This window comes from Vulpes vulpes, chromosome 2, assembly GCF_048418805.1.
Source record: "Vulpes vulpes isolate BD-2025 chromosome 2, VulVul3, whole genome shotgun sequence".
Classification (NCBI taxonomy): domain Eukaryota; kingdom Metazoa; phylum Chordata; class Mammalia; order Carnivora; family Canidae; genus Vulpes; species Vulpes vulpes.
The window spans coordinates 47,356,004-47,379,703 of NC_132781.1; the positions used below are offsets into that span (position 1 = coordinate 47,356,004).

General features: G+C 43.2%; 2 protein-coding genes and 1 pseudogene across 4 annotated transcripts in view; 2 read left to right on the forward strand and 1 right to left on the reverse strand.

Annotated features, from left to right (window-relative positions):
* Nucleotides 1–2,093: 2,093 nt before the first annotated feature.
* Nucleotides 2,094–23,700, reverse strand: part of ITGAE (integrin subunit alpha E) — a 64,308-nt gene continuing 42,701 nt past the window's right edge. The window contains exons 20-31 of one of the 3 annotated variants that reach the window (XM_072747985.1): nt 22,049–22,122; nt 18,165–18,297; nt 15,735–15,833; nt 15,122–15,201; nt 14,334–14,408; nt 13,790–13,853; nt 13,600–13,707; nt 10,220–10,276; nt 9,836–9,931; nt 8,557–8,652; nt 4,267–4,371; nt 2,094–2,276 (exon numbers count right to left, since the gene is read on the reverse strand). In XM_072747985.1, coding sequence (XP_072604086.1) covers nt 2,178–2,276; nt 4,267–4,371; nt 8,557–8,652; nt 9,836–9,931; nt 10,220–10,276; nt 13,600–13,707; nt 13,790–13,853; nt 14,334–14,408; nt 15,122–15,201; nt 15,735–15,833; nt 18,165–18,297; nt 22,049–22,122 — 1,086 coding nt within the window. In that variant the 3' untranslated portion in view covers nt 2,094–2,177. Of the gene's footprint in view, nt 2,277–3,260; nt 3,584–4,266; nt 4,372–8,075; nt 8,288–8,556; nt 8,653–9,835; nt 9,932–10,219; nt 10,277–13,599; nt 13,708–13,789; nt 13,854–14,333; nt 14,409–15,121; nt 15,202–15,734; nt 15,834–18,164; nt 18,298–22,048; nt 22,123–23,700 lie in introns of those variants that run through there. The other 2 variants (XM_025987924.2, XM_072747986.1) reach the window with 2 other exon arrangements.
* LOC112911442 (U4 spliceosomal RNA) lies at nt 7,888–8,038 on the forward strand (annotated as a pseudogene).
* On the forward strand, nt 10,282–12,975 carry HASPIN (histone H3 associated protein kinase). Its single transcript, XM_025987925.2, has one exon. It carries the CDS (start codon nt 10,476–10,478, stop codon nt 12,813–12,815), a length of 2,340 nt encoding a protein of 779 aa, XP_025843710.1. The 5' UTR covers nt 10,282–10,475; the 3' UTR covers nt 12,816–12,975.

Sequence of the window (23,700 nt, forward strand, 5' to 3'; positions counted from 1 at the left end):
CCTCTGAAATAAGAAATATAAAGAAGAGGGACGCCTGGGTGGCTCAGTGGTTGAGCATCTGTCTGTCTTTCGTTCAGGGCGTGATCCTGGGATCCCTGGATCGAGTCCCACATCAGGCTCCCTGCATGGAGCCTGCTTCTCCCTCTGCCTATGTCTCTGCCTCTCTCTTTGTCTCTCATGAATAAATGAATAAAATCTTAAAAAAAAAAAAAGTTCAGTAAGATGGCCAGATAAGATAAATATTCAAAACAAATTATTCTAAATACAAGCCCTATAATCAGTCAGGGGAAAAATATATTGTTCATAGTAGTAATTAAAAATATAATACAGCTGGAAAAAAAATACAGCTGGAAATAAGTCTTCATAAATTAAGATCTCTGAAGAAAATTATAAAACCTGGCTGCAGGGTGTTTTTAAAAATCTCAGCAAGTGAGGAAATGCCATATTTTTTTAGTAGGAAAACAACACTGTAAAGTAAGCAATATTTCCCAACCCAATCTGTACATTTAAATTAAAACTCCAAAGGGCTTCTTCTGTATATTTGAAACACAGACACTAGAATTACCTGAAAAAAATATAATCAGTAATTTTCTTAAGAATGAAAATGTCCTATCAGGTATCAAAATTTACTGCAACATTATAATAATGAAAACTGGTATCAAAAACTGGATACAATTTTTCACAATGATCAGGTTAGCAAAATAGTTGATGATGCCAGTGGTGGCAAGGTGCACAGTGGTATAAACTGGTAAAACCTTTTTGGAGGTTGCCATCATGTATCAAAAAAAAATTTAATTGAAGTATAGCTGACAATGTTTTAGGTATACAACATAGTGATTCAACAACTCTACATGTTATGCTATGCCTACCTCAAGCATAGCTACCATCAGTCAGTCACCACATGATGCTATAAATACCACTGACTTTAATCCCCATCCTGTGCCTTCCATTTCTGTGACTTATTTCATCTATCCAAATTTTAAATGCATGCAATTCCTGAGCCAATAATTGTGCTAGGAACTTACCCATCAATACACTTCAAAAGCATAGTAGGCAGGATACATGTTTAGAGATGTTCACCATATCTTTTCTTTGTAATAAAAAAAGGAGGAATGCCTGGATGGCTGAGCGGTTGGGCTCTGCTTTCTGCTCAGGACATGATCCTGGAGTTCAGGGATGAGTCCCACATCAGGCTACCTGAGGGGAGCCTACTTCTCCCTCTGCCTGTGTCTCTGCCTCTCTTTCTGTGTATCTCTTATGAATAAATCAATCAATAAATCAATAAATGAAATGGAAACAACCTAAATATCTACTTTGTTAAGTAAACACAACATAGTGTATTATGGAACTGCTAAAAAGAATAGGGTAGATCTGCAGATGTTGCTATTGAAAGATACCTAGAATCTATTAGATGACAAAGCAGGAGGTGGGACACGACATACAATGTAGTTCCATTTGTATATAGTTTTATAAATAGAGAAAGAAATATATCTATAGAGAGAAAGCTTATGTTGATATACACATAGAAATATTTTTAAAGACTCGAAAAATGTATTAAACAGTGGCTGCTTTTGGAAAGAGACTGGAGGCAGAGAGAAGAGGGAGACTTCATTTTTTAGATATCTTCTGTGCTATTTTGAACTTATCATTTGCATAATGCTAGAAAGTGTTCCTTCAGTAGTGGTACTGGTACACGAACAAAAAGATCAGTGAAACAAAATTAAATTTCCAGAATTTGTATGTGTATGTATGAATTTCATAAGGAATAACAGAATTTCAAGGCAGCCCCGGTGGCTCAGCAGTTTAGCGCCACCTTCAGCCCAGGGCGTGATCCTGGAGACCTGGGATGGAGTCCCATGTCAGGCTCCCTGCATGGAGCCTGCTTCTCCCTCTGCCTGTGTCTCTGCCTCTCTCTCTCTCTCTCTCTCTCTCTGTGTGTGTTTCATGAATAAATAAATAAAATCTTTTAAAAAATAGCATAATTTCAAATTATTAATATGCATTTCAACAAATGACATAGAGACAACTGTTATTCATTGGAAATAATATTGTTAGACTCAAGGTCAACAAGAAAACAGAAACTACTCTAGATATTTCAAGCAGAAAGGGATTTAATAAAGAGAGTTATGTTTCAAATTTGTCAGGATGGCTTGAAAATAAAAACAGAGCAGTTGGTATCACCCAGAAGTCAGGAGTTGCAGGAAGCTGCCACCACCACCAGAGGCTACAGTGTCTGCTGCAGAGGGGTCTGTACTCATCTGCTGCCACCACAGTTGCTGCAGCCAAAAGAAAAACATTTGTCTTTCCATCTTTAGTTTCATGCAAGTGCCTGATGCTGGCAAAATGTAAAACTAGAAAACCACTGCAAGGGAGTCTGGGAAGTGTTTAAAGCTTTCTAGGCCCTGTGATATGGGAGAATGTGGATAAGCAAAGGAGGTAGTTATTTCAGTAAGTGGTGCACTGAAAGTTATGCTTCTGGGGAAAAAAAGAAACAAAACTCAGTCCCTAATTCATACCTTTTACACATATAAATTTCAGAAAAAAGTAAAAGTTAAAAGAAATAATGAAAGCATCTGAATTAGATAAAGAAAGATTACTTTCTACATTATATACCAATACACCAATTTTTGCAATAACTTTTATGATCCATGAAAAAAACAAAGATGGCTCCATTGCAGGATTAAGAATGGGGAGATGGGGTCAAGTTTTAACAGCATGGGGCATAAAAATAAGATACTAAGAACAAAGCCAGACTGTAACTAGGTGCTAATGACCCAGGCCAGTTTCCATCCCTTCCTGTGGAAGAGTGCCCTCTCCCAGTGACAGTATTTATTTACCAAGGAGCAAGTCTCCCCAAGCAATTCACTTAGCAGGAAGCTGGGTAAGAATCAGCACAGTGCATTAAATAGTTATTCATACATACAACAGAAATGAAACTACAGAACAAAGTCTTGGTTTTCTCCTCACCTCCCTAGTTCCTGTTTTGGCAACTTTTGTTTTACATTTGTTATAGGTGGTGTTCTTTTGTGGCCTGACTTGAAATAATAGGCAACATCTTAGAAATCTAGATCTAAGATCTTACAAATGCTTCTGACCACTCTCTGCCATGATGTACTTTATAGAACACTATGTTGGGAGACATTAATAGAAATGACAAGAAAAAACATTCTTAGGCAAATAAGGTTAGAAATTGCTATACCTCCTCTTGGGGGGAAAAAACACGCAAAGTATATTATATTTCCATATTAAAGGCACTTCAGTGAAGGAAAGAGTTTAACTTTATTTAATATTATATGTTCCCCAAGTTTACTTTCTGTACAACACACACTTTTGGGACAATGTATGGTTAAAAAACAATATTCCACAATTTGTTGGATTCTACTCTAGATCATCTTAAAAAAAAAAAAAAAAAAAAAGGAACAACACAAAGTCTCTAGAAGTTTGAAGACTGGTTGACGTTCTCTCCCAAGAGATGAGGAAGCTGGTCCTAATTTTCTTCTGTTAGCAGATTCTCTGATTTCAGCTGGGCCTTCCTTGTGTTGTCCAAGTTCAGGTGTTGGTATTTTCTTTTAAAAAAGCCACACTAAAACATAAGAGGGGAAGTACCCTAAGATACCCACATATTTTAGAAAACCATTATATAGTTGTTGCCAAAATAGCTCCTATAATCCTCTGCTTTTCCTGCCTCCTCTGAATCTCTCCCAGATAATTGGATCCTTCAAGATCTGTCTTAAATGCTGCCTTTCCACAAGCCTTTTTTGGTGCTCATTCTCCAGTCAGAAGCAAAAAATCACCTTCCTTTGAATCCCCAAAGCTCCTTAACCTTTTTAACTTAACAAATTCTGCAAAGTATTATAGTTTTAGCTGTAATGGATCTTATTTATGTAAAAGTATGCAACCTATTATGGATAGTATGGCCTCATACATCAAGAAACTCACAAAGAGGGACACCCGGGTGGCTCAGTGGTTGAGCATCTGCCTTTGGCTCAGGGCATGATCCTGGGGTCCTGGGATGGAGTCCCAACTCAGGCTCCCTGCAGACAGCCTGCTTCTCCCTCTGCCTATGTCTCTGCCTATGTCTCTGCCTCTCTCTCTCTCTCTCTCTCTCTCTCTCTCTCTGTGTGTGTCTCTCATGAATAAATAAATAAAATCTTAAAAAAAAAAAAAACAGGGGAAGGAAAGCAAAGGATTTAAATAGGAGAATGATCATCACCTCCGTTTTAGGAAAATCTTTCTGTACTATTATTTCACAAGAGTAGAACTGACCTTGAATAGGATGACTGTGATCATAATCAAAGCCAAAAGGCCACCAAGAACGCTTCCAATGATGACAGGTAAATAATACTTCTCTTTCAGGAAGATGACAGTGATCTGGAACAAGACAAAGAGATCATCCAATATGTCTGCTAAAGCAGATGAGAAAACAATTCTACATGTTATTGTAAGGAGCAAAATATGAAAACTTGGCAACATTCTGTATATTGACCAAAGCCGATGACAATAAAGAGGTAAGCTAAATGTTTCCTGATGCGGCATCTAAAATTATCTAATGAGACTTCCAGTTTCTGGTCCCACATGTAGAGTGCATGGTAAGCACCACCCTGTACTAACAAGTAAAAAGCTAAACAGACTGAAAAATCAACAACTCTTCTTGACTTCCTAAGAAGGAAGGACATTTGGCAAACTGCTGCCCCCAAGACTGGTGAGACAGATAGATAAATACAGGGAGTAGAGTAAATACTGGAGAAAAATCCCTTTGTGCTTCTGGGAAGAGGAGAAGAAAAGGAACCATTCTGAAATAGCCAGAGCACTCTGTTTGGCCTACCCTCCAGGGAAACTAGTTAATGGAGCCTAACCTGCTAAGTAAGGTATTACCAGAGCCTAACTGAGCTGGGATAAGAGAAATACCCAGTTCAAGCCCACTCTAGATATATTGTCCCACCTAAGGGGGTTGAAAAACAAAAGAGAAACACTTGTGAAGTTCACAGCCCAGGGGCATAGGATCACTAAGAGACTGAAACCTTATCATAGGATGGTAGAGCACTTCCCTTCCCCTCACCACATTAGTAAAGACCTATTTATAGCAGTTCCTTTTACCTAGTACATCATGTCCAGCTATCAGGAACATACCAAAAGACAAAAAACACAATCTGAAGACACAAAACAAGCATCAGAACCAGAAATGGAAAGGACGTTTGAATTATCATACCTGGAATTTAAAACAACTATGATTAACATGGTAAGGGCTTTAATGGGTAAAGAAGACAGCATGCAAGAACAAGGACAAAGAATAGATAGGTAACGTAAGCAGAAAGATGAAAATCCCAGGAAAGAACCAAAAAGAAATGCTAGAGAAAAAAAAAAAAAAAAAAAAAACCCCACTGTAACAGAAATGAAGAATGCCTTTGATGGGCTCATTAGTAGACTGGTTATAGCTGAAGAATCTCTGAGCTAGATATACCAAAAGAATCCTTGAATATAATAAGACTTCTGGTCCACAGTACACTATCAGAAAAGTTTTTGGGGAATCAAAAGTTATACATGGATTTTTGACTATGTGGGGAGGTGGAACCCCTAAATCCTCATGTTCAAGAGTCAACAGTACTTACAGCATTCTTCTATTAGAAGCCATCCCAGCAGGGATCCCTGGGTGGCGCTGTGGTTTGGCGCTTGCCTTTGGCCCAGGGCGCGATCCTGGAGACCCGGGATCGAATCCCACATCAGGCTCCCGGTGCATGGAGCCTGTTTCTCCCTCTGCCTATGTCTCTGCCCCTCTCTCTGTCTCTCTGTGACTATCATAAATAAATAAAAATTTAAAAAAAAAAAAAAAAAAGAAGCCATCCCAGCATTGTTGTCTAAAGGCTGTCTCAATTTCAAGAGCCTAAGCTCTCTTCTCACTAGCAGGACTCAGCTGGAAAGCTCAGAGGACACTGCTTCCCAAGTAAGACCCACTTATGGCCCTCCCAAGTTGTGTTCTGCATACAGACCATGGCCAGAGCTTCTCAAGAGTCAGGTGGGGCCAGAGGGCCACCAAGACTTCTCTGCCCAAAACACTGAGGTCTTTTCACACATGTGCTTAAGCACCAAGGTCAGAGGGCTTTGGAGATCATTTCTGTATAGATTGGAAAGCTGGACAAATTTACCTTTAAGGGTTTTTTGGGTTTTTGTTTTTTTTTTTGAGAGATAGTGAGCAAGCACGCGAACATGGGGAGGAAGAGGGAATCTCCAGTGGACTCTGTGCTAAGCAGAGACTGTTGCAGGCTCGATCCCTTGACCCCAAGATCATGACCTAAGCTGAAACCAAGAGCTGGACGCTCAACCAACTGAGCCACCCAGGCACCCCTAAACAAATTTACCTTTAAGGCCTCTTCCAATTAAGTAATAAATGTCAGTTATTTCCTATAGTTGACCCTCTAGGCAACTATATGATTCAATTATTTTGAATAGAAGTAAGTTCTGGGCCTTGAGAAAGGAGGGAGCAAAGCAACAAAGAAGGAGGAACAACATGAAGAGAGCAGGTTTTTCTTCTATGAAAGAGTGAAGTAGAGGATTGCAGGGGGGAAGGATTTGAGAATCTGGGTTTAGGAAAATAACGTAAGGAAGTCTCAAGGTCACAGTGGTGTAATAGGACAGTTTCGAGTAGAAGAAACGCTACTCTTTCTCAAAGCCTCTTCCTTTTCCTCTTCTAAATCCACACGCTGCAGAACTGCCCCCAAGCTACCCTAGTAAGGTGAAGAGAGCAGGACACAGGATACTACTGCTTGTACTCAAATACTGATGGTGGCCTAACCAGCAATCATCCTCTCCTTGTAATTTTCATTCAGAAATCATGACTGGTCTAAGCTAATCATGACAGAGCTATTCCTCTTTGCCAGTGACTGGCATGAGATCTAGTTCTAACTGGAAAGATGTAAAGAGATAGCTGCTGGGAGTTTTTAGGAAAATTTCCCTCCCTAAAAGAAGGCACACTTAGAAAAAATCCTTTTGCTACCTATCTCTTGCTCCCTATTTTGTATCCTGCCACATGAAAACACAGCACTGGGAGAGATGGCATCTCTGTACTGGCCACAAGGGAAGGTGGCACCAACACATTGTAAGGCACAACATTCAGAGGAGCCAGGCTGTTGACCAAACTTTATGGTATATTAGTGGGAGTTTCCCTTCATGCAGATGAAATGGATACATGGTTATTTATACTAAGGTTCATTCTACCTTAGTTGTTTATTGTCAGGAACAACTTAATACTTTGCATAGGGTATTGAATTTATTAAAGAAAGGAAAATCATTATGGGGAAATCTATGTACAGAAATAAAAACATCAATAACAAGGGGAAATAAATTATTTACAGATGTGTACATATAAGAAACAACTATAATACTCTTTGAGAAGAGGGAGCTGGGGGCATGGGAAAGGGGGTAATGAGGAACCATTTACTTTTCATTTGATATTTTTCTGTAAGGATTGGATTTTCTTGCTCTTCTATTTTTTTTTTTTTTAATCTGGGCAGTGGGATATGGAGCACTTCTCTTTCCTCCATATAATTTTCTGTATTAGAAATACTTAAAAACAAAAGGGAACATTATATCTGACATGTCTGAAGAACTATTTCTTTCTCTTCTCCTCAAAGGAAACAGTGCACCTAATATTTAGCAATCCAGTCTCACTCTCAACATTCCCTCCAGTAATGATCATGCCTGATTAAAGAGCCCACAGATGTATTCTCTCTCAAGTCATTGCTGCTGGCAGCTGCAACTTAAACACATCTAGGTTAAGTGTCAATGGGATCATTTAGCCCATAGATCACAGACATCAGTTTGATTTGTGGTCACTCTTTTTGGAAAAGAAATCCCAAGAGTTCTAATATTTAGTTTAAAATTTATAAATGAAGCTTTGCACAGTGGCAGTATCATGGCCAATGAGGTTTATCCGAGGCGTGATTATTGCTAATTAAAATTTATAAATGAATTATACACTCCTGAGTAACTGGAAAATACTATAAATACTGATACTATACACTAGGAAGACATTCAATGTATACAAAAAAAATAATTTCTCACTTGGCAAATTTTGAAAATACATTTTTTTTAAAGACTTTATTTATTCATGAGAGACACACACACACACAGAGAGAGAAAGAGAGAGAGAGAGAGAGACAGAGAGGCAGAGATACAAGCAGAGGGAGAAGCAGGCTCCATGCACGGAGCACGACGTGGGACTCGATCCCGGGGCTCCCGGATCACACCCTGGGCTGCAGGCGGCGCTAAACCGCTGTGCCACCAGGCTACCCTGAAAATACATTTTCAAATCAAAGTATACATACCTGTTGATTTCAGCCTAGTTATTTCAGCTTAGGCCTCTTATTCAACTGCCATTTTAAAGATGGAAAAACTGAGGCAGAAGCTAATTAATTCAAGATCACCAAGGCAGCTGGTGGCAGACTCAAGATCAGAGGCAATAGGACTGAAAAGAGGAAGAGTGCCTGTATAGGGGCTCTAAGGCTAGGCACAGTTTCTCCAGGACACTGCCCAGAAAACCAGAATATAGCCAGGGATTACCTTAGTTCTGTGATTCTCTGCATTCAGCCCCTCATAGAGAGATTTGTTGAAAGATATTTCACCAAGGATCTGCAGTTCAGATACATCTCTCAGTAACTAGAAAATGGAGGGTAGATAAAATACATTTTAGACATGGACTTATTGTTCTTGGACAGCATCATTTTCTTTAAACACGTTCTTTCTCCAGTATCCATTTGACAACCACAAAGTTACCAAAGCAAGAAACCTGCAGTCATTCCCAATTTCTTTTCTTTTACACTTTACCTCTCACATCACAGCCCCACTCACCAGCCCCAAATCATTCTTGACGATTCTTTTTTTTCTTTCTCACATCTGTCCCTTTTCTTCATCCCTCATTGCTACTTCTGCAGTTCAGATCTCATCATTCTCATGTGGGTCACTAAAACTTGATCCTAGTGCCCATTTTAGACTGAGTGATCAGGGAATGCCTCTCTAAGAAGGGAACATCTGAGCTAAATATAAGAAACCACACACATGAAGATACAGGGGAAGAACAGCGTCATGCAGAAGGGACAGCAAGTACAAAGAGCCTGTGGCCAGGGTAATACTGATAATAATAATAACAGAAAGGACAGAATAGCTGGAGTGTAAGAAGTGGGAAAGAGGAGAGCACTTGAAGATAAAGCTGAAGAGGCAGAGACAACATCACGCAATGCCTTGCAGGCCATTGAAAAAGTATGTGTTTTACTCTAGGTGTATTCAAATAGCACTTTTCTTTTCAGAGGCATGGCACACTATTGACTTTAAAAATAGCTGTTATGTGAAGAAAAGATTTGTAAAGAGCATGGCAAGAACAAAGACAGGAGGAAAAGACTGCAGTAGCCTGGGGGAAAGGTGGTGGCCTGAACTACAACAGCAGCAGTGGAGATGGAGAGAAGTGACTGGGTTTGGAACACATTTTGGAGGTGGAATCACAGCGCTTGTTCCTGGAATAGATATGGGGATGCAGGAAAGGAAGGAGTCACAAACACTGCCTAAGGTAAGCAACTACAGTAAGTTACCCTAGCGAATTACTCCGAGTAATTGAGTAAAGAACAGATTGGGGCGGGGCAGCCCCGGGCCGCTCGCGCTTTAGCGCCGCCTTCAGCCCAGGACGTGATCCTGGAGGCCCTGGATCGAGCCTGCTTCTCCCTCTGCCTGTGTCTCTGCCTCGAATGAATGAATGAATGAATGAATGAATGAATGAATGAATGAATGAATAAATAAATAAATAAATAAATAAATAAATAAATAAATAAATAAATAAAAAATAGAATACCTGCCGAGATGCGTTCCAGGTCAGCTCTGCAGCCACCGTTATGTCTTCTCTGTTCGAAGCGATGGTACAGTTCACTGAATGCCATTTTTCCACACGCTGAAAAGGAAAGTCTGGTTACAGTTAGCACAGTCCCTTTCTGGGTGGAAAAGCTGAAAGCCTAACACTTAGCAGCCGGGGCACGTTAAGGTCCCCCCGAAGGGAGGGTGTGAACGCCTCGGCGCCCGCCCCGGCTCAAGCAACCGGCGAGGGTCCGCAGCTACCTGACTCCGAGAGCCGGCTGAGGGGCGCCTGCGGCGGCGCGCACCTGCTTCCCGGAGTAGCCGGCTCTCGTCACCGCTTCGGGCCCTCCTCCCCCCCTCAGCCTCTCAGGACGGCCGCACTCGCCTGGGCACGATCGCTCCCGCAGACTTCCTCCTGACCCTGCTTGCACACAGTGTGGGCCTGAAACGAGAGCCAAGCCAAGCCGGGGAAGAGGACGCAACGCCGCGAGTCCGCCAGCCGCGCTCCCGCCAACCCCGCGAGCCGCCGCGATGCGCAGGCGCCAGGCCGGACGCTAGGACCCGGCAGCCGCGCCGGCCCGCCCGCCGGCCTTACGGAAGTCTCGCGGTGTTTGCATTTGAATCTCGGGCGGGTACCGAACATGGCAGCCTCGGTGCCGCTACCCGGGAATCGACTCTTCCGAACGTACGGGAATGTGGGCGGCGGGAGGCCGCGGCGGCGGCCGGACCGGGCAGCGGCGCAGTGGTTCCCGCCGCAAGACCCGAAGCGTTTTTTCAGCAGCAGCAGCGACGCCAGCAGCGGCGGCCCCTCGGGGTCTATAGCTTCCGACGATCCCGACGACCCTGACTTCCTCGACCTTCCGGCGGGTCGGCGGCGGAGGCGCCCGGGCGGCAGAGCCTCCAAGGACCAGCCGAGTCTGATCGCCACCCCCCGACGCCTCAGGCTGCGAGCCCGGCCCCCGCAGAAGTGCAGCACCCCCTGCGGCCCGCTCGCCCCGCCGCCCTTCCCCAGCGACGACCCAGGCCACCCCAGCCCGGACCTCAGTGCGTGCGGCCAGCCCGACGACGGCGGCGAGCTGGGCACCAGTGCCTCCCTTTTCAGCAGTCCGGTCTCTCCCGGCCCCGGCCCCCCATCCCCGGGAGACAGTGTCCTCTGCACCGGACCCTCCGCCTCTTTGGATGTGGCCTCTGAAGTCCCGGGCGGCTTGCACCTCCCAGCAGCCTCCCTGGACACACCACCCCTCCACGGCTTCCAGGAGGCAGCAGGAGGAGGCAGGTTCACCAGGTTGGCCCACCAAGCCCGTGCGAGCCTCAGGTCAGCTCTCTTTAATATTATGGACTTTGGAAACTCTGAAGATTCTGAGTTTGGAGCAGATGGGAGGAATATGAGGGGGTCTTGCTGTGAAAAGGAGCAGACAAGGGGGAGTCTGGAGAGGCCAGGTTTATCAAACATGGGTAAGAAGAGGGCCACAGGCCGCGACTCCTGTCAGGAAGCGAGGTCTCCAGGGGCTGCCCAGAGGGACTGTGAGGAGGCTGACGGTTTCAGGAGCTGTATTGTATCTGGAGAAATCAACAGGCCTGAGGGAACCAGGCCTAGGCGAAAAAGGAAACTTGAGGAAACAGTAGAAACCTCCCTTATCCATTGCCACCAGTTTAAGAGCCAAAAGATGGAAAAAGACTCATTCCTCACACAGGACCTGACCCAGTTACAAAACTCCTGCTCTTGGACCAAAGCCAGGGCTTCCTTCAGTCTCCACAAGAAGAAGATGGTGACTGCTGTGTCAGAAGTATGCAGCAGCCACACCATTGCCAGTTCTCTCTCTGGGTCCCTCATATCTGAATGTTCAAGCCCTCCTGTTATGAACAGAACAAATAGTGCTCTATCTCCTTGGCACTGCTCTTCCATGTATTTGCTAACCCCCTTAAAGACACTACATGTCACAGACAAAAAAGCATCTGACGCTGCAAAGGTTTATGGAGAATGCAGTCAGGAAGGTCCTGTCCCCTTTAGCTATTGCCTTTCCACGGAAAAACTTGAGTGTTGTCAGAAGATTGGGGAAGGGGTGTTTGGTGAAGTGTTTCAAACAATTGTTAACCACACACCTGTTGCCCTAAAAATCATTGCTATTGAAGGACCAGATCTAGTCAATGGAGCCCATCAGAAAACTTTTGAGGAAATTCTGCCAGAGATCATCATCTCCAAAGAGTTGAGCCTCTTGTCTAATGAGGTATACAACCGTACAGAAGGCTTTATTGGTTTGAACTCCGTGCACTGTGTTCAAGGATCTTACCCTCCCTTGCTCCTCAGAGCCTGGGACCATTATAACTCAACTAAAGGGTCTGCAAATGACCGGCCTGACTTTTTTGAGGAAGACCAACTCTTTATTGTACTGGAATTTGAGTTTGGAGGGACTGAGTTAGAGCAAATGAGAACAAAGTTGTCCTCCATGGCTACTGCAAAGAGCATTCTACACCAGATCACTGCATCCCTCGCAGTGGCAGAGGCATCACTGCACTTTGAGCACCGAGACTTACATTGGGGGAACGTGCTCTTAAAGAAAAGCAGCGTCAAAGAGCTCTGCTACACCCTCAATGGGAAGACAAGCACCATCCCCACCCATGGACTGCAAGTCAATATCATTGACTACACCCTGTCACGGTTGGAGCGGGATGGAATTGTGGTGTTCTGTGACATTTCCATGGATGAGGACCTATTTACAGGTGAAGGTGACTACCAGTTTGAGATCTACAGGCTAATGAGGAAGGAGAACAACAACTGCTGGGGTGAATATCATCCTTATAATAATGTACTCTGGCTCCATTACCTCACAGATAAGATTCTGAAACAGATGACCTTCAAGATTAAATGTAACACCCCTGCCATGAAACAAACGAAGAGAAAGATCCAGCATTTCTATAGGACAATGCTGAACTTCAGCTCTGCCACTGACTTGCTTTACCAACACAGTCTCTTCAAGTAAGCTGGAGGTGCCCTACTGCCCAGACAGGGTACCGGTCTTAAAACCTCCGATGCTATTATTTTCAGTCTCCATTCCCAGAGCAAAGTGGAATTCCCATTCTGAATGTTTCTGGGAATTAACAAATGTTCTTTAAAAATAAACTATGCATGGGAACAAATAATTACAATTTATAAGCCTTCTTTTTGTCAACAGAGTCCATTCTATAAATGCCTTTCTATATATTCATTTTTTTACCTTGACATTTCATGTATCCTGAGCAAAAAGAAAAACAAAAAATTCAGGAAAGCCAAAGGCCTCAACTTTCATACTGATCAGAACCTGTTGCTGTAGGTATCATAAGGGAAACATACTACAGATGGAGAGTCAGCTGAGGGCGAAGAGGCTATAGCAAACCAGAGACAGAGACAGACTGGAGGGAGGAAAGGAAGATGGTAAATTTATAGGGAGAAGTTCAAGAAATAGCTCCTGTTTATCAAGCTTATTTGCCAATCACAAAGAGAAGCAAAATGTATCAGTTTTTCAAAGGGCAAATGAATGTCTCCATGGGTATTAAGAAGGTTTGAATTTTTGCTAATTTTTCATCGAGGGAAGGAAAATAAGTGTTGCTTTAAGAGCTGAATGGTTGATATTTCTTGTGAAGATGATTTTGGCAATTTATTCCTATGTGTTCCCAGGTTAACTAGACTTGGTTTTACTCCTTTTCTAGAACTCTGGTTTTATACCTTTGAGAATCCACAGTCACTCTGGAAAGATGTGATCATGATAAAGAAATATCCCCAAGTACCTGAATTTTTGTAAGGTTTCTCACTCTTATGAACTGGTGACCTTGTAATGTGATTGGAATGCAAATGTGCAGCTTGAATTCAGCTCCAAAGTGATTTTCCCCATGTATCTACAAAATAAAATCAGAGAGTGGGAATTCAGGTGTTGTTTTGCCAACTGTAACTTTGCAATAATAAGCATTAAATACTTACGTTGAAGAGGAATTCTTTATAGACAGAAAGCCCCTGGCTTGTGTTGATGTACATCACTGAAGGTCTGCAAATGAGAGGGTATTTGTTAGGCCTCAAGGGCCCCCTTCTTTCAAGTGAGCCTGAATGCTACCACCTGGGTACACTAGGACAGAGGGCTCTAGGTCCTTAAGAAGAGTCAAGGCTGAGTATCAAAATGTAAAGTGGTGGTAGGGCAGTGTGGGTCAGGTGGAATACTTGGATTCTGTGCCTTTGGGCTGGTTCTGTGTCTGATTAGTAGTCCTCGGCGGCCTTTTCTCCTCCCTTCTCAATCCCACAGCTCCTCTTGTCCACTTGTTAGCATTATGTCAGTGATCTTTAGTATTGAGACCAGTTAGCCCTGCTCCTCCTTTGATCACTACCCAGAGGATTTCTAAGGACCCAACTGTTAGTGCCCCAGCAATCAGGAGCAGTCCAGGTTTTAAGCAGGCTCCCATCAGTGCTAGGAATGTCCACATCCACCCTGACCACCTGAAGCTATAGATGTCGGCCCCTTGGAAGTACTTACTTGGGCAGAACTGCAATGAAGGCATGCTTGAATTGAAGGCTGATCTCTCTGACCAAAGACCTTTTTTCATTGAAACTAGGAAATAAGAGTGTCAGTTGACAGCATACCCACTTTGTATATAGTTGTTTATATACCTTGGCTTCTCAGGGTCAATGAGGGTCAGATAAGATGCTTGAAGATAAGTAATTAGAGTGCAGAAGATTTGCTAGAAGACCATACTTGGAGAAACACTGATTTTAAAAGGGTTTCTCAATCTTGAACAAGAATGACATTTTGGACCAGATAATATTTTGTGAGAGGCGGCCTTATACTGTACGATGTTTAGGAGCATTGCTGGCCTCTAGCTACTAGATACCAGAAGCATTCCCTCATCCCACAAGTTGCAACCAAAAGTGTTTTCAGGCATTGCCCTGAGGGCAGAGTCATCCCCATTTGAGAATCCTTCACCAACATTATACCCTACCCCCAATACACAGAAGCTTTGCAGATGAAAGAGCTTCTCCAGAGTTAAATGAACCAGAATTAGAACTTATGTTCAATTCTCATTTATCAGATCATACTGTAGTTTTGTTCTGTATGTCAATAAAAGAACATTTTAAATATCTCTGAAAACAAGAAGGGAAAGCCAAGTCACTACAGCAGCAGATTCTTTCTGTGGGTTCACTAAGGCCCTTCTTCCTGGGCAGTGATGGAGCTCTTGGAGCTATGGAGTTCTTACACATGCACGTGGGAGGGAAACTTCTTCCAGAGCCACAGCCTGGGCCTGCTGTGACACAGGCACTACTTACTTGGAGACAGCCACAGTGATGTTAGCTGTCCTTTCTGGAAAACCATTCTCCTCTAGCTGCCAAACTACTGAAAAGTTTCCCTATGAAAAAAAAAAGAGAAAGAAAAGGTCATTTGATTCTTCTCTATGCCACTCACAATTTAAAGTGCTTCCTACTAACTAAACAGACCTGGGAAACAATTCATAGGCCTCACATTTTTGTAGCACAGCATGAGCCTCACTATTATTCCACATGAGCCTCACAATGTCATTACAGAGTAAGCAGGGCAGACAGCATTATTCCCCTATTACAGTTGAGGAAACCACTTCAGAGCTTTACCACAGCACAGAGGTCATCAATGGCAGATGGGGGACTCACCTCAACTAGTAACTTTGGGCCTGCTGCTCCTCCTATACACTCCCAGCTTCACTCTGCTATATGGGGGTGAGCCAACAGTTTATGGCTATATCCCCCACCCCACCACTCCCTACTTTGAGAGCAAATTTGGCATCTCTAAGCTCTGCTATGGATTTATTACGGTAAAGAGAAATGTGGAGACCACAACTAAGATTCATTTGAGATGTAGGAGACACCACCTCCAAGTTAGCAAGAGTCAGCTAACCAAAACACTCACAGATGACCTCCTGAGAATAGGGTGACCAATCTTGCAGTTCATGACCAGCACAGAAGCATTTGGCTTAGGATCATCACACTGAATGTCTGGAGAAGGAGGCTGTTAACACAAAGAAGACACTATTCTTAAAGAGCAAGAAAGGGAGCAGTTTCCTCACACCAATTCAACAAACATTGACTGATTTTCTACATGCCAGACATCTGCCAGGAGCTTTGGGACGCAAATCAGACTTGGTCTCTGTCTTCCTCCCAAGCTGGGCAGGAGGAATCAGTAGTAGATGGTTGAGGAACTTTTAAATACAAGGCCTAAGGAGTGGTTCTGTGAAAAGTACAAGGAAAAACAATATTGAAAGAGGTGAAATCCAACAAGGAGGCATCTGTAAAGTCTTCATGGGGAAGGAGACATTTGACTGTACCAATGCAAACTTAACATACTGAGATGGGCTGGAAGGTAAGCATGAGCCCAACACTGCCACATAGCCTTTCTCAACCAGGGCTCCTCTACTGGTCCACTGACTATGGAAAGGTGAATTCAGTGACAATTTTTTTTAATTCTCCCAAGGGTAGCACAGCACTAGTTCCACTATAGAAGCCTATAATTTCATTATTTTCATATAATGAATTCTTGTCCTGTCCCTAGCCTAAGACCCTAGGGACAAACCTAGCTTGAAAAAGCCAGGCTGGGACGCCTGGGTGGCTCAGGGGTTAGGTGTCAGCCTTCAATTCAGGGCGTGTTCCCTGTCTGGGGTTTGAGTCCCGCATCAGGCTCCCGCGAGGAGCCTGCTTTTCCCTCTGCCTATGTCCCTGCCTCTCTCTGTGTGTGTGCCTCTCCTGAATAAATAAAAATAAAATCTTTAAAAAAAGAAAGAAAGAAAGAAAGAAAGAAAGAAAGAAAGAAAGAAAGAAAGAAAGAAAGAAAGAAAAGGCCAGATTTACTGACTCCTTACAATGAGGAAAACTGCACTGTGGTATGTCTCACCAAACAAAAGCAAAGACAATTATTAAAGGATTCTGGGGAAGGTGGAGTTCAGGCGATAGAGAAGTAAAGCAGAGGGATCCCTGGGTGGCTCAGCGGGGTTTAGCACCTGCCTTTGGCCCAGGGCATGATACTGGAGTCTCCGGATCAAGTCCCACGTCGGGTTCCTTGCTTGGAGCCTGCTTCTCCCTCTGCCTGTGTCTCTGCCTCTGTGTGTGTGTGTGTGTGTGTGTGTGTGTGTGTGTGTCTCATGAATAAATAAATAAAATCTTTATTTATTTTTTTAAAGATTTATTTATTTATTTATTTATTTATTTATTTATTTATTTATGATAGACATAGAGAGAGAGAAGAGAGGCAGAGACACAGGCAGAGGGAGAAGCAGGCTCCATGCCGGGAGCCCAACACGGGACTCGATCCCGGGACTGGATCCTGGGACTCAATCCTGGGACTCCAGGATCACGCCCTGGGCCAAAGGCAGGCGCTAAACCGCTGAGCCACCCAGGGATTCCCCTGAATAAGATCTTTAAAAAAAGAAAAGTAAAGCAGAGTTTTGATGGGCTCAAAGTAAAGCAAGGTTTTGTGTGTAAAAGGGTCAATCAGCATCAGGTCTGGACCCAGGGATTCATTTCACTGGGAAACTCTTAGGGTGGATTTGTAAAGCTGTGTCCAGAAGTGTGTTATCTGAAGATCTGCACCTCAGATGGAAAACGAGACTACTTCTCTTCCAAGTGACTTAATATTCTCCAGTCAACTGAGATAGTTTCATAATTACAGACAGAACTTCAAGCAGCAGAGTTTTCTGATTGCCTATGATTTTAGAGAATATTTCTCAGTGTTACAATACTTGACAGCTGTAGGATGCCCTTGGGAGAAACACTGTTTCCTGTTATCTTGCAGCTGGCTTTGGGTCTGTGACCCCAGGCTAATGAGTAGCAGGGCAAACTACTTTCCCAGTGCAGGCTCTTGTTTTAGAAATTCTTTCCATCTCATAACCCTGGTTAAGAAAGGGTGCAGGCAAGAAGCAGTGATAGCAGAACAGCAGCACTGAAGATTCTGTAGGCACAGAATAGTGTGACTGGGCTCACAGCACAGCATGCAGTTGGATTGGAGGGGATTCATCTCATCAATAATCATTTATTGGATGGACCAGGATGAGACTGGAGGCAGAGAGACCAGTTAGGTTGCCATAAAAAAAAAAAAAAAAAAGCAGGTGGGAAGCCCGGGTGGCTCAGTGATTTGGTGCTGCCTTCAGTCCAGGGTGTGATCCTGGAGTCTCGGGATTGAGACCCACATCGGGCTCCCTCCATGGAGCCTACTTCTCCTCTGCCTCTGCCTCTCTTTCTGTGTGTGTGTCTCTTATGAATAAATAAATAAAATCTTAAAAAAAAAAAAGAAGGTATACAGGGGGGAAAGCCATGAGTGGCATGTTTCCAAAACTGCCATCATAGTTACCTTGTGTATCCTCTTAAACTGTAGGTTTCTGGGGTAACTCAAATCCATGCTCGTCATGTAGGAATCTTCCCCAGAGTTAGTTAGGTTAATGTTCATAGTCAGCTCCTTTGTGAGACCCACCACCAATTCCTGCCTGCACAGTGTAGGCAAATAGATCATGTTACCAGTTTATTTAATCTGTAAAAACTTCAATGCAGTACAATAGCACATTCTTAACTAACTCCTTAAATTGCCTAAAGGATACATTTAGCCTAGATTTTCTTCCCCTCAACATAAGCAAATGCCTGGACTGCCACACCCACCTCAGTTGCTGTATGAGATGATAATGGCTACCATTTATTTGGTGCTTACTATATGGTAGGGACTGTGCTAAATGAAATCCTTCACATCCTCAATTAATCCTCATAATAATCCTATAAAATATTATGGTTACTCTCCATTTCATAGAAAAGCAAACAGAAGCCAAGAGAGTCTAAATCATTTGCCTAAGGTCTAGCAATCCCAAAAGAGGGTTGGGAAAATTATATTTAAATCCTCTTTCTACTTCCAATTCAGTGCAACCCTAGGCAAGACACTTCATGAAACACAAATTCATACATTTGCATATACTTATGGAGTACTTTCTCTGTGCCAGATACTTCTGCTCAATACTGAAGATTAGTGGTGCATGAGACAGGTACGGCCCCTACCCCTTTCTTGGCCTCAGCTCTCCCATCCACAAAATCATTCAGGCCCTTCCAATTTAAAGATTAGTTTAAAACAATCTATTCAGACTGGAGAAGAGAAGACTTGGAGGGTTTGTGAGAGCTTCCTTCAGTCCACAGAGGTGCTGTGGGGCCCCAGAGGATAATACTACTGTCCACAATTGAGCTTTACAGAAAAACATTAACAATACAAATAAAATCTCCTAGCGGGCAGCCCCGGTGGCTGGGCAGTTTAGCGCCACTTTCAGCCCAGGGCAGGATCCTGGAGACACGGGATTAAGTCCCACGTTGGGCTCCCTGCGTGGAGCTTGCTTCTCCCTCTGCCTGTGTCTCTGCCTCTCTCTCTTTCTCCCCTCTGTGTGTTCTAGTGAATAAATAAAATCTTAAAAAAAGAAAAGAAAAGAATCTCCTAGCCATCTGAACTGTTCAAAAACAGAATATGGGGATCCCTGGGTGGCGCAGCGGTTTGGCGCCTGCCTTTGGCCCAGGGCGTGATCTTGGAGACCCGGGATCGAATCCCACGTCGGGCTCCCGGTGCATGGAGCCTGCTTCTCCCTCTGCCTATGACTCTGCCTCTCTCTCTCTCTGTGACTATCATAAATAAATTAAAAAAAAACAACAACAGAATATGAAGCTCTGGGAAGCAATGTGACATGTGTTTTGTTGTTATATTGTTTTTGTTTTATCACAGCTGAGAAAAAGATAGATGAGGAGGGGGTCGGGGACAGAGACAGCTGGAGCCTGCAGTGGAAATCCTGGGTAAGACAGTAGTGGTGGGGATACAGAGAAGGGACTGAAGCCAAATATGGTAACAAGAGCAACAGGGAGAGGGGTCAAGGATGAAGGCTGAATTTTCATCTCAGATGACCAAGTGGTGCTATTCATGAGAGAGAACACTGGAAGAAGACCAGAGGGTGGCACTCGACCAGACAAGTTCAGTCAAGGATATAATGAGAAGTACCTATGGCATAACAAGGTAGAGATGTTGAAACATCAATTGGATATACTGTTCTAGAGCCCAGGAGAGAGATCTGAGAGCCACTGGAATATTTCACAGGGATTCTTAACCTGAGGGCCATGGACAGTTTCAGAGGGCCCCAAATACAAACACTTACATATTCACATATGATCTTCTAGGGAGAAGGGTCTGTAGTTTTCCTTAGATTCTTTAGGAGATCTATATCCACAAAAAAGGTGGAAAACACTGAAATATTTAGATGCTAAAGATTAGACTCAATACTTCGGAAAAAGAAAAGACTGCTTTCTATTTACGCTAGGGGGCAATGGAGGGCCAGTTGTGTGTGTTCTATATATCACAAGGAGTTGGCTGGGAAGGAAGTTCTTGGCTGTAATTAATTCCTGTTGGAAACAGCTGCATCTGTTTATTAGGCTGGATTCCAAAGCACTCAAAAATCTTCAATTGGATTCTTAATAATTGATATGAGCTAGGCCATCCAAAGTCCTACAAATGTCTATGAAAAGGCTTACCAGGACTCAGGCAACAGTGTTCTTGCCCACAGAGGCCAACTCTGGCCACCATGTTACGTATATAACACTAGTAGCTGGGGAGGGCATTTTAAGACCATCTCATGTCCAAAGCCAAACTCCTTATCTCTTCCTCTCTACCCTGCCTTCCAAAATCATCCTTCTAAAGGCTTCCTCAATTCAGTTCTTGGCAGTGCCATTGTTCTGGAGTTCAATGTGATCCAACAGAACTTTTACAGTAATGGAAATAGTCTATATCTGTGCTATATGTGAGTGTTGAGTACTTGAATGTGCTTAGATCAACTGAGGAACTAAATTTTTAATTTACTTAATTTTAATTAAATAGCCAAATGTGACTAGTAGCTACTGTACTGGGCAGCAAAATTCTAGATGCTCAGGATGAAATGATGGAAGCCACCTTAGACCCTTCTCTTTCACTCCCCACATCTAATCAGTCATCAAATCCTGTGGGCTCTAATTTCAAAATAGAACTACCTTCAACTGCTACCACTGTGGCCCAAGTCATCATCACTTCTCACCTGAGTTATTATTATTTTTTTTAAATTTTTTTTTTTATTTATTTATGATAGTCACAGAGACAGAGAGAGGCAGAGACACAGGCAGAGGGAGAAGCAGGCTCCATGCACCGGGAGCCCGACATGGGATTCGATCCTGGGTCTCCAGGATCGCGCCCCAGGCCAAAGGCAGGTGCTAAACCGCTGCGCCACCCAGGGATCCCTCACCTGAGTTATTATAATAGATCCTTACTATCTCCCTGCTTACATCTTTGCTCTTGCAGTCTACAACACAGCAGCAAGAACAAGCCTGTTAAAATGTAAGATCCTGTCATTCCTCTAGCTTCCTAGTTCACAGTAAAAGCCCTTAAGCAGGGCCTCAGAAGCCCCGAATAACTGTTCTTCCTGCCCTGACATTACCTCTCCCCCTTCCTTATTCTATTGCAACCACACTGGTATCCTGGCTGTCCTCCACCTCCAAACATGCTCCCAGATCAGGGCATTTGCAGTTGCTCTTCCTGCAGACACTCATATAGTTCATTCCTCAACCTCTTCCTTTGTGCACCAAAACACCACCTCAGTGAGCCCTTTATTGACCATTCGAAAACTGCAACCCACCCCTACCCAGCACTTTGTCCCACCTTCCCTGCCTTTTCTTCATAATACATCTCATCAACATAAAATTTACCTATTATCTTCTCCTCCTAAAATACCAAATGGCAAGAACTTTAGTCTGTATTGTTTGCTGATGTATCTCCAGCATCCAGTATAGAGTGCTTGGCACAGAGGAATGCTCCATAAGTATTTAATGAATTACTTAGGTAATTTGGTTAAGAGGTGAGCCAAGGAAGAGACTACTCTAACTGAGGTAGTCCTAGGAGCAAGAAACACTACATTATGAAAACAGAATTATCCAGAGTGTCAAGAGACCTGGGTTTAAGTCCACCAAATGACCACTGTGACCCCACAGTCCCTCAACTATTGGGTCTGTTCCCTAATCTATAGAACAGGAATACAAATCTCTTGCCTCCCTCATGGTGTGGCTGAGGACCCAATGAGAAAATAAATGCAAAGCCTTTTGTGGGCCACAAGGAAAAGTCAATTGTGATGAGGGGTTTGCCCAGGTAAGCCTCCAGGAAGAAGTCAATTGCAGAAACTCTGATGACTAGATCCAACTCACTGAGAGATAGCGGTGGCCATCTGAAACTCAGCAACACAAAAAAACTTATTCTTGCAGGCCTTCTCATAGGGCAGCTGTAACCAAACAGAGAGAAGCAGGGGTCAGCCCAGGGATACCACCATCGCCATCCCCAGTAGCTTTGCCTCGTGATCTTCTCCTTAGGACACACCTCTTCTTCCTTAGACTCTGAGAAGTACAGGTACGAGCAAGTGAAGTCTGATAGGCTGGGGTTGTGCCCATATGGCCAAGAGAGCTGTGACTGTGACATTCCTTGACCTGTAGGGGATAGGGAGTGTGCTTGCTCTTACAACACAGTACACCATGACTCAGGCCTCTGGCCAAGGCAAAAAATGGAGTGACCTTCATGGAATGGTGGGGGTGACTGTCACATTTATATCACGTGAATTAAGCCGCAAGGCTCACAACATACTCCTTTAAACATTTTGGGGAGGAAAACCTAAGTGAATAAAAGCTTCCTTAGTCTTTTTAAGTAGAAACAGGAACAGCAGGGGCAGGAATAGGGGATGCTTAATTAAGTATTAACAGGTCAGTCCTGTGAGGTTCTTGTCCCCCGTGGCCAGTCTTCTCTGTAGGAAAGGAACTGCATCTCTTTTTTATTATGAGGGAAACATAGCCAGCTCCTTAATAGGAAAATCTCTGTATTTACATCCCTAACACCCAGTGACCACCTCAACAGCTTCTGCAAAGACTTACCATGGCCTGGAGCTGGAATAGGAGCTCAATGCTAGAAAGGAAACCTACTTCCTGGAAAAGGAGATGCACTTTGCAGAAGTCAAATCTTGGAGCTCTAATCTGGCTGGCTAATAGTTTGAGGCAGGTTTTCTTGTTTGTTTGTTTTTTGTTTTTTAGTTTTACTTTTAATATAGCCAAGTAGCCTGCTTTTTCACCCAACCCCAGTGTAAGAGAGCAGGATTAAACCATGTAAGCTCCCAGCTAGACTCATTCTTTGGAAACATCTATGTGCCTAACCCAACATCAAATAACCCTCACCCCCCACCCCATTTTATTGGCGGAATATTTTTTTAACCTCTTTTTTGGACCATCAAAGTAATAATGATTAAGGTAAGAATCATGAATGGATGTTATGTAAGATATAAATACATAATCTCAAAGCATCTCCCCATAAGATAAGTATTAATTACAAAGGAACAAATCAAAGGGTGTGCTTCCTGATGCTGTGCAACTAGAAGGAAACAACTTCACTTCTGTGATATTCCTGCCAAAAAAAATGCATAACCTGAATGTAGTTATGAGGAAATATATTCTACAAAATAACTGGCCTGTTATTTGACTCTTTAAAAATGATAAAGTCATTAAAGACAGAGACATAAAGACAGGCTGAAATACCATTGCAGATTAAAGGAGTCTAAAGATAAGTAATGAAAAAATGTAATGAATGATCCTGGACCAGAAAAAAAATGTACTCTTTTGCTATACATGACATTAATAGGACAGCTGGTGATATCTGAATAAAGTTTGTACACTACTAGACAGTAACACTTTATCACTGTTAATTTCCTGATTTTGGTCCTTGTACTGTGGTTTTGTAAGAGAATGCCCTTATTTTTTAGGAAATATATACTGAATGGGATGCCTGGGTGGCTCAGCGGTTGAGTGTCAGCCTTTGGCTC

Bases quoted from the DNA above. Each gene is read 5' to 3' on its own strand.
- HASPIN (XM_025987925.2), top strand. From the start codon at position 10,476: ATGGCAGCCTCGGTGCCGCTACCCGGGAATCGACTCTTCCGAACGTAC.